Source organism: Enhydra lutris, unplaced genomic scaffold (assembly GCF_002288905.1).
Source record: "Enhydra lutris kenyoni isolate GAN:26980312 unplaced genomic scaffold, ASM228890v2 scaffoldscaffold77, whole genome shotgun sequence".
Classification (NCBI taxonomy): Eukaryota; Metazoa; Chordata; class Mammalia; order Carnivora; family Mustelidae; genus Enhydra; species Enhydra lutris.
Genome location: NW_019154161.1, coordinates 4041205 through 4053326, shown reverse-complemented (window position 1 = coordinate 4053326; position 12122 = coordinate 4041205). Strand labels below are relative to the sequence as shown.

At 58.0% G+C, this 12122-nt stretch overlaps 2 protein-coding genes across 3 annotated transcripts in view; both read right to left on the bottom strand.

Annotated features, from left to right (window-relative positions):
• The window catches only part of LOC111160727 (solute carrier family 8 member A2), a 28483-nt gene extending 24534 nt beyond the window's left edge, over positions 1-3949 (bottom strand). The window contains exon 1 of the mRNA XM_022524045.1: positions 3872-3949. The gene's annotated coding sequence lies outside the window, so the exon portion shown is untranslated. The remainder of the gene's footprint in view (positions 1-3871) is intronic.
• Positions 3950-6372: 2423 nt separating this feature from the next.
• The window catches only part of LOC111160663 (kaptin, actin binding protein), a 7245-nt gene continuing 1495 nt past the window's right edge, over positions 6373-12122 (bottom strand). For both annotated transcript variants that reach the window (XM_022523920.1, XM_022523919.1), the window contains 8 exons: positions 10933-11008; positions 10734-10807; positions 10273-10382; positions 10119-10196; positions 9350-9425; positions 8503-8638; positions 8228-8410; positions 6373-6561 (listed from right to left, as the gene is read on the bottom strand). In XM_022523920.1, the coding sequence (XP_022379628.1) occupies positions 6433-6561; positions 8228-8410; positions 8503-8638; positions 9350-9425; positions 10119-10196; positions 10273-10382; positions 10734-10807; positions 10933-11008 (862 nt within the window). In that variant the 3' untranslated portion in view covers positions 6373-6432. The remainder of the gene's footprint in view (positions 6562-8227; positions 8411-8502; positions 8639-9349; positions 9426-10118; positions 10197-10272; positions 10383-10733; positions 10808-10932; positions 11009-12122) is intronic.

Genomic DNA, 12122 nt, shown 5'->3' with positions numbered 1-12122 from the left:
GTCTGTCTGTCTGTCTGAGAGGGGCTGGGGAGGGGCTGCTGGAGGGTCTTGCACTCACATCATTCCCTGCAACCATGGCAGGTGTCTCTCTCCAGGAGCCCCCAGGTCTCAGTGAGGTGCCTGGGTCTCCAGCAGCTGTGACATGAGGCCCTGTGTTGGGCTTTTGGTCTCATTTGTGGGTTGTGGGGTCTCTCTGGTTTCAATACTTCTCCAGCCTCCGATCCTGGCTCTGAGTGGCTATCTCTGTGTCTTGCCTCAGTTCCCTTTAAAAATGCAAACTAGGGAGCGCCTGGGGTGGCTCAGTTTGTTGGGCATCTGCCTTTGGCTCAGGTCACGATGTTAGGGTCCTGGGTTCGAGCTCCATGTGGGGCTCTGAGCTCTGTAGAGTCTGCTTCTCCCTCTCCCTCTGCCCTTCTCCCCAGCTCATGCTCTCCCTCTCTCAAATAAATAAATGAAATCTTAAACAAAACAAAACAACAACAACAAAAAAACGCAAGTCAGTTCACCTCCTCCCTCTGCTCAGAACCCTCCATGGCTCCCAACTCAGTCTCAGCTAGAGTACCACAGTCCTCGCCCTGGCTCATGAGGTCTCACAGGATCTGCTCCCCTTATTCCCTCTCCGGCTTCGTCTCCCCCTTGGTTGCTTGGCCCCTGCCACAAGGCTCCTCACATACTAGACAAGTTCTTGCCTCCAGGCCTTTGCACCTGCTATTTCCCCTTCCTGGGATGCTCTTCCCCACATATTCACCCTCTCCTCTCCGGTTCTTCACTCAGACATCACCTTCCTGAGCTCTTGATTAAAAATGACACCACCCCACTTCGGGGTGTCCCTAGCTGGTTCTTCAGTGGAGAGGGCCAAGCTCAAAGGTCAAAAGCTCATTCAAAGCCCCCCAGCACCAACTCTGGTTCCATTTCTCTCTCCAAGAGTGGCCCGAACTCCCAGTTCCTCTGCCCCACTCTTGCATTGCCTTGGTAACCCAGTAGCCTATTAAAAAAAGGGGGGGACTGAGAGAAGAACGACAGTCCTCTGAGCCCACAACTCCCTGATCCAGTGTTGGCCAGTGCCTCCAGGTACCGGGTATCATGTCTGAAAGTTCTTCTCTGAGTCTAACCCACAGCCTGCCCCCAAAACACGCCCACGTACTCACGGGCAGGGAGCTGGCTCCTGGGGGAGGGAGGCAGAATGTTGGCAGAACTTCCCTGAGGAGTGTGTGTGTGGGGGGGGTGAGGGGGATTCTTAAAGGGCCACCACACAATTAGCCCCCTCAGCAAGGCCCCTAATGATACATCCAATTAGCAGCCCCCTAATTAGCAACAACTTAGGCATAATTACAAACCCACCAGGATCCAAAGCAAAGACTCACTCTCTTCTCCCTCCCTTCTCCCTGGCTTGCAGGAGTGAGGAGGGCCACCTGGGAGTCAAGAATTCATCTCAAGCATCGAACTCCCTCTATCATGGGAGGGCCCTGGCCTGGAAAGTGCCCCCTCAAGTCCAACCACCCGTCCCTCCCGGTGAGGTCCTCTAGGGAGACCAGAGTCTGGCAAAGGGTGTCCTCACGCCTACCCTCCTTGCTCAGGGGCTGGGCAAAGAAGCCTGCCTTAATCTCTTTTCCTGTAAAACCTGGTTTTCTTTCACTGAGGCCTTAGGGGAGGAGGGGTCAGACAGAGAAAGTGAGAGATAAATATTTGTGAAATGAAGAACCAGGAGTTCTGAGTCCTGTTGCCGGGGGACAGCTGGGCTTCCTCTGCTAGACGCACCCGCCTCTGCCTCTTTCCGTCCGTCCGCCAGCAGCCCTGAAACCTAATCTGAGTTTAGAACCCAGGGGCAAAAGGATCAGGTTGAGGCCAGGGTAGGAGGGCCGATGGTGGCATCTCTCCCTTTCTCCCCACTCTCGTGGGCAGGCAGCCAGCTGGGTCAGTGGCGAGTACCCCAGGTCTGCCTCACATGCCCCTCGGGGGTCTTGGAGACCTTCTGCCTAGAGTGGGACTGTAGGTGTAAGTGGGGGGGGGGCTGGTCTGGCACGGCAGGTGGGACCTCTCCCCTCCCTCCTCTCCCTCACCTTGGCAAGAGAGGTGGCGGTTTCTGGTTGTGCTCTGGTGGGAGCAAATGTTGCCCGCCACCCCTCGGAGGGATTTCGAGGTGGGGACACAGGCTTCTAAACACACCCACTTATTGCTCCGGTGGTGAGCCAGGCTCTCCCAGCACCACACCACATCCTGGCCTGGGGTGGGGGTGGTGGGGGTCACACATAGTCTCACTGTTCAGGGCCATGACACTTTGATGGGTAAACTGAGGTCCAGAGCGGGTAAAAAGCTTGGCCAGGTGAAGCAGCTTCAAATCAGGAGCAGGGGCAGGGGAGGATGGAAACGCAAGGCATGGGACTCCTAGGCTGGTGATCTTCCAAACCCAGCTGGGCCCCACGTGGATACTTGAGGACCTCACCCCATCCCAGCCAGGGCTACAGGGTAGGCTCTCCCCTTTCCCCCAGTCACTAACTCTCACCCAGCTTCTCTAGGGTCCACTTCCCCCAGGAAAGAAGAAGATGTACTGGCCAGGGAGCTCCAGACTCAGAGGGGCCCTTTTGGAGCCCCCAGGGGATGGTGGAGTAGCTTTGGAGAGCCACCCCCACTGAGAGGTCTGAGGCTGGCATGCCACAAGAGGGATGGAAGTAAGGCTGCAGAATGGACTGGCCTGACCCACCCCGGTGCCTAGTGCTGTGCCTGGAGTAGGCAAGGTGCTCAGTAATCGTCCAAGGAACAGATGAGTGAAGCAAGCAATGGACAAAGGGTGAGAGGCGTAGCAGTCAGACTGTAGGAAGGACCAGTCTAGTCTCTACGAGGAGGAATGGGAAGGCAAGATGGGAGGACTGGTGCAGTCTCCACCACAAAGGGTAGAGGGTAGATTGCAAGAAGGACTGGCCTCCGGATGCCAGATACAAGGCAGGGGAGAGGAGAGGAGCTCTGTCCTCAGGGAGGGGATGGGGCACAAACCAGCCAGGAGGATGGGCAGGGGCTCGGCTGAAGAAGGGAGAGGACTTAGGGGGACTCCGCACCTTCTGGGGGAGCCCACTCTGCGGGAGGGGGAGTCTTCTTCCTCCAGGTCTCCCCCTTGCCAGAGGCGGGGACAAAGGTGTGTGGGAGGAGAGTTAACCAGCTACCAGGGAAGACAGAGACAGAGAAACAGAGACCTCATACCTACAGACGGAGATGGAGAGAAGGAGGGAGAGGGGCAGGGAAGAGAGAGGGAGACACCCACAGAGACAGAAGAGATAGAGACACAGGAGAGGAGAGACAGGAGAGAGACAGGGACACAACACACACAGATGGCGAAAGAGGAAGGCAGAAAGAAACCAGGGACTCAGAGACAGAACCCTGAAAAGACACAGAACAGACCCAGGCACAGAGGGAACCAGAGGAGCAGAGGCGAGAGTGAGGGACTGAGAGACAGGGACACAGGCAAAGGGACTCAGAGAGGCGGCCAGACTCTGCAGGACAGGACCCCCAAGAGATGTGGAAAGACAGACAGAGGAGACCCAGACGCAGGAAGGCGGGGGTAGAGGGAGAGAAGGCGAAGGGGGACTGCCCCAGACGGTGCCTCAGTGCCCCCTCAGTGCCCAGGAGGCACCCCCTCCCCAGCCGGCCATGCTCCCTAGAACACAGGAGGAGCTGAGGATGTTGGCTGCTGGTGGCGCCCCCAACCCACAGAAGGAACCTGGTATCCCCACCCGGGATATGCAGCACCCCCCAACCTCCATAAATGAGCTCAGGGAAAAGCCGCTCCTGGCTCCTGAAATGTCCCCTTCTACCAGCCTGCCCAGGCAACACCATCCTTCTCCCACACCGCCCCTCCTCCCCAACGAGGGTCTCTTACCTGCAGCTGCAGCTTGGAGCAGGTCCCCCTAGCACTGGGCTGGCAGTGGTGGGCGACTCCGCCCGACAGAGAGAGAGAGAGAGACAGAGAGAGAGAAGCTGGAGACTGAGAGGGAGAGCCAGGGAGGAGGGGAGGGAGAGGGGATAGAGGGAGGAGAGGAAGAGGGGGGAGGGACACGGGGGAGGGGGAGTTGGGAGAGAGGGAGGAGGAGGGACGGGGGAGAGTGCTGGGAGGGAGGAGGAGGAGCCATAGACCGAGGGGAGGAGGAGGAGGCGGGGAGAGGGGAGGCTGCCGCGGGGCGGGGGAGGCTAGGGGAGGGGCCTGGAGAGAGGAGGCTGGGGGGAGCTGGAGCTTCCCACCCACCCTTCAGGTTCAGCACCATAGACAGGGGACAGCGGCGGAGGGTGCTCGGTGTGTGCATGTTGGAAGGGGTTGGGGGTCATTGCGAGGCATCCCTCCTCCTCCCCAACACACACAGACTCTGATCCATACAAGGGCCAGAGAGGCACGAACAGCTACAAATAGTTACAGGCTCACAGAACCAGGAGGGCAAGAATGTTTAACCAGAGTCAGATCCAAATTCACATGCTGTGTCTCCAGACAGAACCTCGCCCAGCGGGCCCGAAACAACCACAAAGGTACCCATTAATAATAGTAACAACAGTTAACATTCACACCCCCTTACCACGTGCCAGGCGGTGCTAAACATTTTTTTTTTTTTTTTTTTGGTAAATGACTGACAGGTGTTGACACAACTACCCCTCCGAACAACCCCTGAAATAACATTATTAGCCTCATTTTACAGATGGGGAAATCGAGGCACAGAGTGGCCAAGCAGAGCTTTGGGCTCCACACCCTTAACCACTCCATGGCACGCGTGGTCCCACATGCGGGAGCGAGTGACGAGTGGTCAGCGGCGAACTGCCAACAGCCGGGCGAGGGGCCGAGTCCTGAAAACACACAATCCTGAGCCCTGAAGGGGACACACGTTTCAGACTCACACCATCACTGACTAAACTCACCGAAATCCCACGCCGGAGTCCCACTCCCACCCAGGATGGGAGGGGACGCAGCTGAGGCCCGCGGCAGGAGGGAGGAGACCCCGCCCCCGCCACTGTGCCCAACGCCGGTCCAGGCTGGACAGCCTTGGGCGGGCTGCCAGCAAAAGGGAGGCGGTTCAGCTCCCTGCAATTTCCCACGCTTGGGTCCAGGGTTCTGGGAGCTGACAAGGGCGGCCAAGGATTGGTGGGCTCCTGCCTCCCTAAAAGCCCACCTGGTGGCTTGGTCTTTATGGTCAGTGTGGGTGATCAGACCATGGGGTGGACTTCCTTGGTAGGAGGTAGACAGATGGCCAGGATGACTGGCGGATCTGCCCCCTCTGCCCCGGGAAGCAGGAGTCCCACCCAAGCCCTGTCCCACGGACGAAAAAGCCCACCCTCCCCACCAGCCTGGATCCCGCTCAGGAATTTTTTCCCCAACAATCCCCCCCACCCTAGAAGCTATTCCTGGCCTGTGGGGGAGGGCGAGAGTCCTCCTGATTCCTACCCTCCACTGGTCCTGCAAATACAGGCCTTTGCTTCCTTCTCCCTTGCCTTAGGGCCACAGGAGGGAGCAATTTCTAAAGGCCTCCCAGCCTTGGGCCAGGGAAATCAGCCCAGTCTCAGACTCCCTGGTTCCTGGATCCCCTGGGCTTTCCAGTCTTATCAGGTCTAATCCTGGGCCTTTCAGAATGGCCCAGCAGGGGTCTTTCCCTCCTGGGTTCCATCTCAGCAGGCCTCCACTGGGATCTAAACTCAGTTGCTTTCTGCTGGGGTCTGACCTGGGCCCTTGGCACAAAGTCTAACCACAGTAATTTGTTGGAGGTCCAACCTCAGCATTATTCATGGTGGTGGTGCTGGGGTCTAGCCTCAAACCCTTTGCTGCAATTTAACCACAGTTGCCCGCAACAGCCCTTCTCACCTATATCCTTCCTCTGAGGCTTAATTTATGTACTTTCCCCGTGGGGGTCTAACCTCAGTCCTTTTCCTTGGCTTCTGTAATCTCTTCCACGTTGGTTTCATTTCAGCCTTTATGGCAGGTCCTCATTTCTGTCCTCTGAGGTTTACACTAGGATCTCATCTCAGTCTCACTTCTAGGTTGAACTTCGGATTTTTCTCTCCCCATGTGCCCCTCTCTCCTATTCTTCTGGGAGAATCCAGCACCCAACAATGAGCCTGGCCCACCGCAGTTGTCAAACATTTGCCAGAACAAAAGAATGAAGACAACTCAAGTCTGCTTCCTTTGGACATATTAATAATCACAGATTGACCAAGTCTCCATGGGGGTGACGGGGGGGGGTGAGATTGTCCCATTTTTCAAACGGGGACACTGAGGTACAGAGACAGGAGTGCATCAGCCAGGTCTGCAGGGCACAAGGGGTCAGAGCACTGACTCCCAGTTCCACCATCCTGGGGGGCCTGGGGAGACCCTCCCTTCCTTCAGCAGGCTTCCCCACTGTGAACGGCTAGAGGCGATTACTCCAGTGACTGCCCCTGGGCCTGGGACGGGCAGCGGGTGGGAGCTCAGGAGGCCAGGGTCTCAGTGGGCCCCGGACCCGCCCTGTCCCCAGGTCTCTGTGACTGATGTTTCTTCTGTTGCACTTCATGCCGAAGCCGGGTCAGAACCAGCTCTGATGCCTGGACCAGGCTGTGCTGTGGGGAACAAGAGGGGGCCGGTGCTGAGAAAGATCAGGGGCACAGGTTAGACCACACGGGAGCTCAGTGGCGGGAGGTCAGAGAGGGGACCAGCGTGTGGGGTGGGAATGGGTCTCTGTGACGGAGTGAAGGTTAGACCCAGGAGGACGGCCTTCGGTGAATTTCCAGTGGGAGGGACAGCGCCTCGGCCGAAATGTGCGGATGTGAGGTTTGAACTCAGAAGGGACAGGGAAGGACAGAAACACGGGAGAGACATACATTGTACGGTAGTGAGGCTGAAGTTAGACCATAGTGGGGGAGACAACGGTGAGACCTTGATGACAAAGGACAGACTGATAAGGGGCAGAAGGAAACCAGCAAAGTGAAAAAGGGAAGAATGTGGCACCACATGAGGGACAGAGTGAGACCCTGGTTGGAGGGTCTCAGGCTAGACCCCAAGAGAAGGGACAGAAGAGATTACAGTGACGTGGCTTGAATGAGGGCAGAGGGTTGAGGGGATGGTTCGGCCACAGTAAAGGGAAGTCCTCTGTCCCACGGTTGGACCCCAGCCTCTTCCACTGGGATCTAACCTATGTCCTTTCGGTTTAGGCTCTAACCTCAGACCTCTCCACTGGGGTCCAGCCTTTCTCCTTTCTGCTGAGGTCTAACCTCGGCCATTCCATTGAGATACAGAATGTAGGAAAAGACCCAGGCAAAGCCTGCAGAGGAGCCAGTACCCTTGACCTCTGAGAGAAAGCACCCAGGCTAGACCCCAGAGACAGGGCCTTGGAGGTAGACCAGAGACAAATAGAAGGCAAACAACATGCCAGGAAACAAAAGTAGAGCACAGCCTGAGAGGTGGCGGCTGGCCACAGGGGAAAGGTCAGAGGTCAGACTGGATGAGCTGCAGTGGGGGTTAGGGTTAGACCCTGGACCACTGGAGCGGTTGGGTACTAGACCCCAGCGGGGGTTATGGCAGTTGGGCTGCGATGCGGTGGGAGTGAGGGGGTCTAAGTGCGGCCACAGGCCGGACGGCAGAGCCCGCGGCTCAAGGGCTGGTTCACTACAGGAGGTTCAGGGGTCAGGCCAAAGCGGGAAGGTTCAAGGTTAGTTAGATGCCCGGGGAAAGCCGGAGACTGCTTGCGGGAGGGCTGGAGGTTGGACTACAGGGAGGGTAAGTCCCCGCCTGCTGTGGAGGGCAGAGGTTAGACCCCAGAGGAAGCACTGAGGTTAGGGCACAGGGAAGGGGGTAGGGGTTGCAGGGAGGGCAAAGGGAGAGAGTCAGACAAAGGGCGCGGAGCCAAGGACTGAAGGTGGGGAGCCTGAGGGTGGCTGGGGGCTGACGGCTGCCCGGGCGGGTTCCCTTTGGCAGGACGGTCCCTCCTGATTGGCTGCCCCGTCTGCCCCGTCTCTCGGAACTTGTCCTTGGCCAACAGGAACTGCCTCCTGGAAATAGTTACTCCTTCCTCCGGGGGTGGGGGCCAGTGGCCCACGGTCCCCCCGCTGAAGGTGGGCTCAGGCTTGCTGAGCTCCTGTGCGGTCGGGCCCCTGAATGCACCTCCTCGTGGGGTGTCTCCCCGTCCCCTTCTGTGTTTCCTTGAAAGAACAGGGGTGCACTGATCCCCCCACCCCCACCCCAAGGTCAGGCTCAGCGAGGGGAACCCAAGGTGGGGAGCCCGGCTACCTGCAGGATGTGCACGCCCTTCAGGGAGACCACGGCGAGCTCCTGCAGCCCATCCCCGGTCAGGTCCACGTGCGCCATGGCCAGCAGCGGGCTGGAGAAGCCCCGTTGCCACAGCAGGCGAAATCCGTGCTCGGCCTGGGACAGCCCGCACTCCGGGCCGAAGTACTTGTAACAGAGCAGCTCCTGCAGGAGGTTGGGGGCGGGTGCGAGGGTCACACGGGGATGCGGGGCAGTGGGAGGGGACACGCGGCAGTGGTCCCATCCCTCAGCCCCACCTGCCCGTAGGTGGCCACCAGGACTTCAGGCCTCCCGTCCAGATCCATGTCGGTGACCAAGCCACAGAGGACGCTGTCAAACTGGTCACTGCCGGGCAGGAGAAGCTGGTCCTCGAGGCCCCGGTTCAGCAGGTCCCTGAGGGTCCCCGGATGCGGCAGGGAAACCAAAGTCACACCACAGTGCCTGCCCCCTCTAGGCGGCAGGCCAGGGCTGGGGGGACCCACAGTGCTTCCCCTTCCCGGGTCTGGGCCACGCTGTTCCTCCTGACACCCAGACCCCCTCGTCTCCAGCCTGGCCATCTGCACATCCACCAAGGGGAACCCAAATCATTCCCTCAGACTGTTCACTGTTGCCCAGAAGGGACACCCACCCACACTGCCCCCTAGAGGCGGGGCCGTCTCACCCCTGCACAGACGACCCTGTTGCCCTTTCTGGCAACACCCTTGCCTCCAGTCTGGACATGCACAAGGCCTCTGGGAGGCTGGCGTGGGGGACTCGGACCCCACTTGGACACCTGTGCTGCCCACCAGGGGAGCCATAGCTGGCTGGCTCTGACTCCTGAGAGCAGACTGCGACATTTTCCAGAAATTTTGCCAGCTGACTTGAAACCCACCATGGTGGGAAGAGGTACGCCCCAGAAACTGGCCAACCCTCTGAATCAAGGCTTTCTTACGTGCCGAGTCGGCTCAAAAGCTCTTGCCCACACACTTGTCTGGGGGTAGTGGCCATCTCGGTTCTCATCCCAAGGCCTCAATGTAGCCCCGACCAGTTCCAGACCCAAACACTGACGCTCCCCTCCCCGGGGCACAACCGCCTTGACCCGCACCACCTGGAACAAGCCCTTACCTATACACCACTGCCGGCTCCAACATGCTGGCCACGAGCACGCTGTACTCTTCCCGCTGTGTGGGGTCCTTGGTCTCTGGAGAAGGGACACGGATGGGGGGGCACTGAGGGGACAGGCTCCAGGCTCCTCACACCCCCACTACTCTGTGTGAAGGCGGAGACCCGAAGTTGTGCTAGGGAGGGATGCATAGAGGTCAGATCACGAGAGGTCAGGGAGGGGAGACGCCAGGAAGAGGAGCAGATGTGAGGCCAGAGCAGGAGGGAGAGGAGTGAAGACCAACCCAGGGGGTAGCCTACAAATGTCAGGTGAAGGGAACTGCCAGGGAAGGGCCCAGCAAGAGGAACGGAGCAACAGGTGCAGGTAAAGGGGAGCCAGGGGAGGAGGAGGAGGGCAGCGTGGAGTCCCTGGGGGTGGGGGTGGGGCTGGAGAAGAGCTCAGGCTTAGATTGCAGCAAGAGACGGGTAACGGGGCGGGGGGGGGGGGGGGGGTGGGGAAGGGGGGGAGGTGTAGGAACAGAGGAGGTCTGCAGGTTGTGGGTTAGACCACCAAGGGAAAGGCAGAAGTTCAACACCAGGTTGGGTCTCTATTAGACCATGGGGGGGCAGTAAGTCACTGAAGTACAGTTGGAGAGCACGAAGGGGAGGGAGTGGGCCCGGGAGGGATGGGGGAGGTGCGGAGGGGTCGGACACTTTGGGAAAAGGGCATGAATCTAGGTGTGGGGGGGCTGAGCCTGTGGAGTTGCCCACCCCCCACAGGCCCGAAGCTCACCCTCGGGGGCCGAGAGGCTGAACACAATCACCCGGGAGATGGGACCGTCCTGCAGGATCGTCCATGTCTGCAGGACCTCTGTGGGGGAAGGGGGGAACTCAGGGCCCTGTCCCCAGGCCCTAGCCCCCTGCCCGGCCCCCATCCCAGCCGTCACCTTGGCTTCGCTGGTCCACGTGGGCAACTCGGACATAACCGCTCTGACAGCCAAGGGCAGAGAGTCGCCGGGATGTGCCAGGGAGGTTGTGGACGTCAAGCCAGAGGACACTGGTGGGCGGGTGGGAGGACAGTATGGCCGGAGGGCATCACTGGGTCCTGGCCCCATGTTCTGCCCCTCAAGGAGCATCCACCCCCTTCCTGTAGCCCTGGGACCCTGCTGGGGAGTCTGATTTCTCTGAGGTTACCCCTACCACCCACCTTCTTAGATCTCCCTGAGTCTGTTTTGTGTTTTCTCTGTGAACACCACCATTGACCAGCTTCTCCCAAGTGGCCTGAGTTTGCTGAAGTCCCCTCCCCTGCCCAATTTCTCTGAGGTCATCTCTATCCCCGCTGTCCCTGATTTCTCTGAGGCTCCCTGCTCCCATCCCCATGAGCCTCGCTTTCCAGGGGCTCTCTTACCTACTGGTCAGGTTCGTGAGCTCTGGGAAGAGGTTTTCCACGGGCTGTTCTTCAAACTGATGCAGCCCCTCGTTCTGGGGGAACCAAGACCAACCCCCACCCAACCCCCGACCTGGGAGTCAGTGGCCAGCCTCACACCCAGCACCAGCCCGTGGCAGCCCGGGCAGGGCCCTGCCCACCGTGCCTCCCTCTGCCTCACCTCCTTGTACAGATGAATGGCTGGGTCATTCCCACTCAGGAGAAACACTGTCTCCAGCTGATTCCCGACTTGGACCCTGAAAGCAGAGAAATCTAGAGCCCCAGTGTGGCAGAACTTTCTGATCTCAGAATCGCAGAAACCTTCTGTTTCTAGAGCCCTCACCTGCTAGAACCCTCATTCTGGCTGTGAATTCAGGCACGGAACATGGGGCTCTCGCGTTCTAGAATACCAGAACCTCTTTAATCTAGAACTCCGGTGTTCCAGAAGTTCTGTTTTCCACCTCCTTTGAAATACTCGAATTTCTAGAAACTGCCACCATAAAAGAGCAGAACATCCAAATCCTAGAATCCAGAACATCAGCTTCTAGAATTCTCACCTGCTAAACCAGAGGCTGGCAAACTATGACCTAAAGACCAAATCCAACTTACCCCCTGTTGCTATAAATAAAGTTTTATTGAAACACAACTACACCAATTATTTACAAAGTATCAATTTCTTGCTACAGTGGCACAGCTGAGTAGTTATAAGAGAGAGGATCTAGGGGTGCCTGGGTGGCTCAGTGGGTTAAGCCTCTGCCTTCAGCTCAGGTCATGATCTCAGGGTCCTGGGATCAAGCCCTGCATCGGGCTCTCTGCTCAGCGGGGAGCCCATTCCCCCTCTCTCTCTGCCTGCCTCTCTGCCTACTTGTGATCTCTCTCTCTATTAAAAAAAAAGAGAAAGATAGAGGATCTAGCCCTTAACAGAAAAACTTGGCTACTCATTGTGCTAGACCACTGGTGTTCTAAAATGGAACTCAGAGCTCAAGTGAATTTTCACACTTTGGGATTCTAGAAACCTCACATTCTAGACGGTCTGTACTCTGTCTCCTTGAAATATGAGAATAAAAAAGAGGAGAATGACTTTATCACTAAAGAATCTCAGAATTACCAAACTGCAGAATTTTAAAATCTTGGGATCTCAGAACTTGTAACTCTAGAAATCTCAGTATCTCTGGATCTTGCAAGATCCAAATCTAGGGCGCCTGGGTGGCTCAGTGGGTTAAGCCGCTGCCTTCGGCTCAGGTCATGATCTCAGGGTCCTGGGATCGAGTCCCACATCGGGCTCTCTGCTCAGCAGGGAGCCTGCTTCCCTCTCTCTCTCTCTCTCTCTCTCTGCCTGCCTCTCTACTTGTGATCTCTCTCTGTCAAATG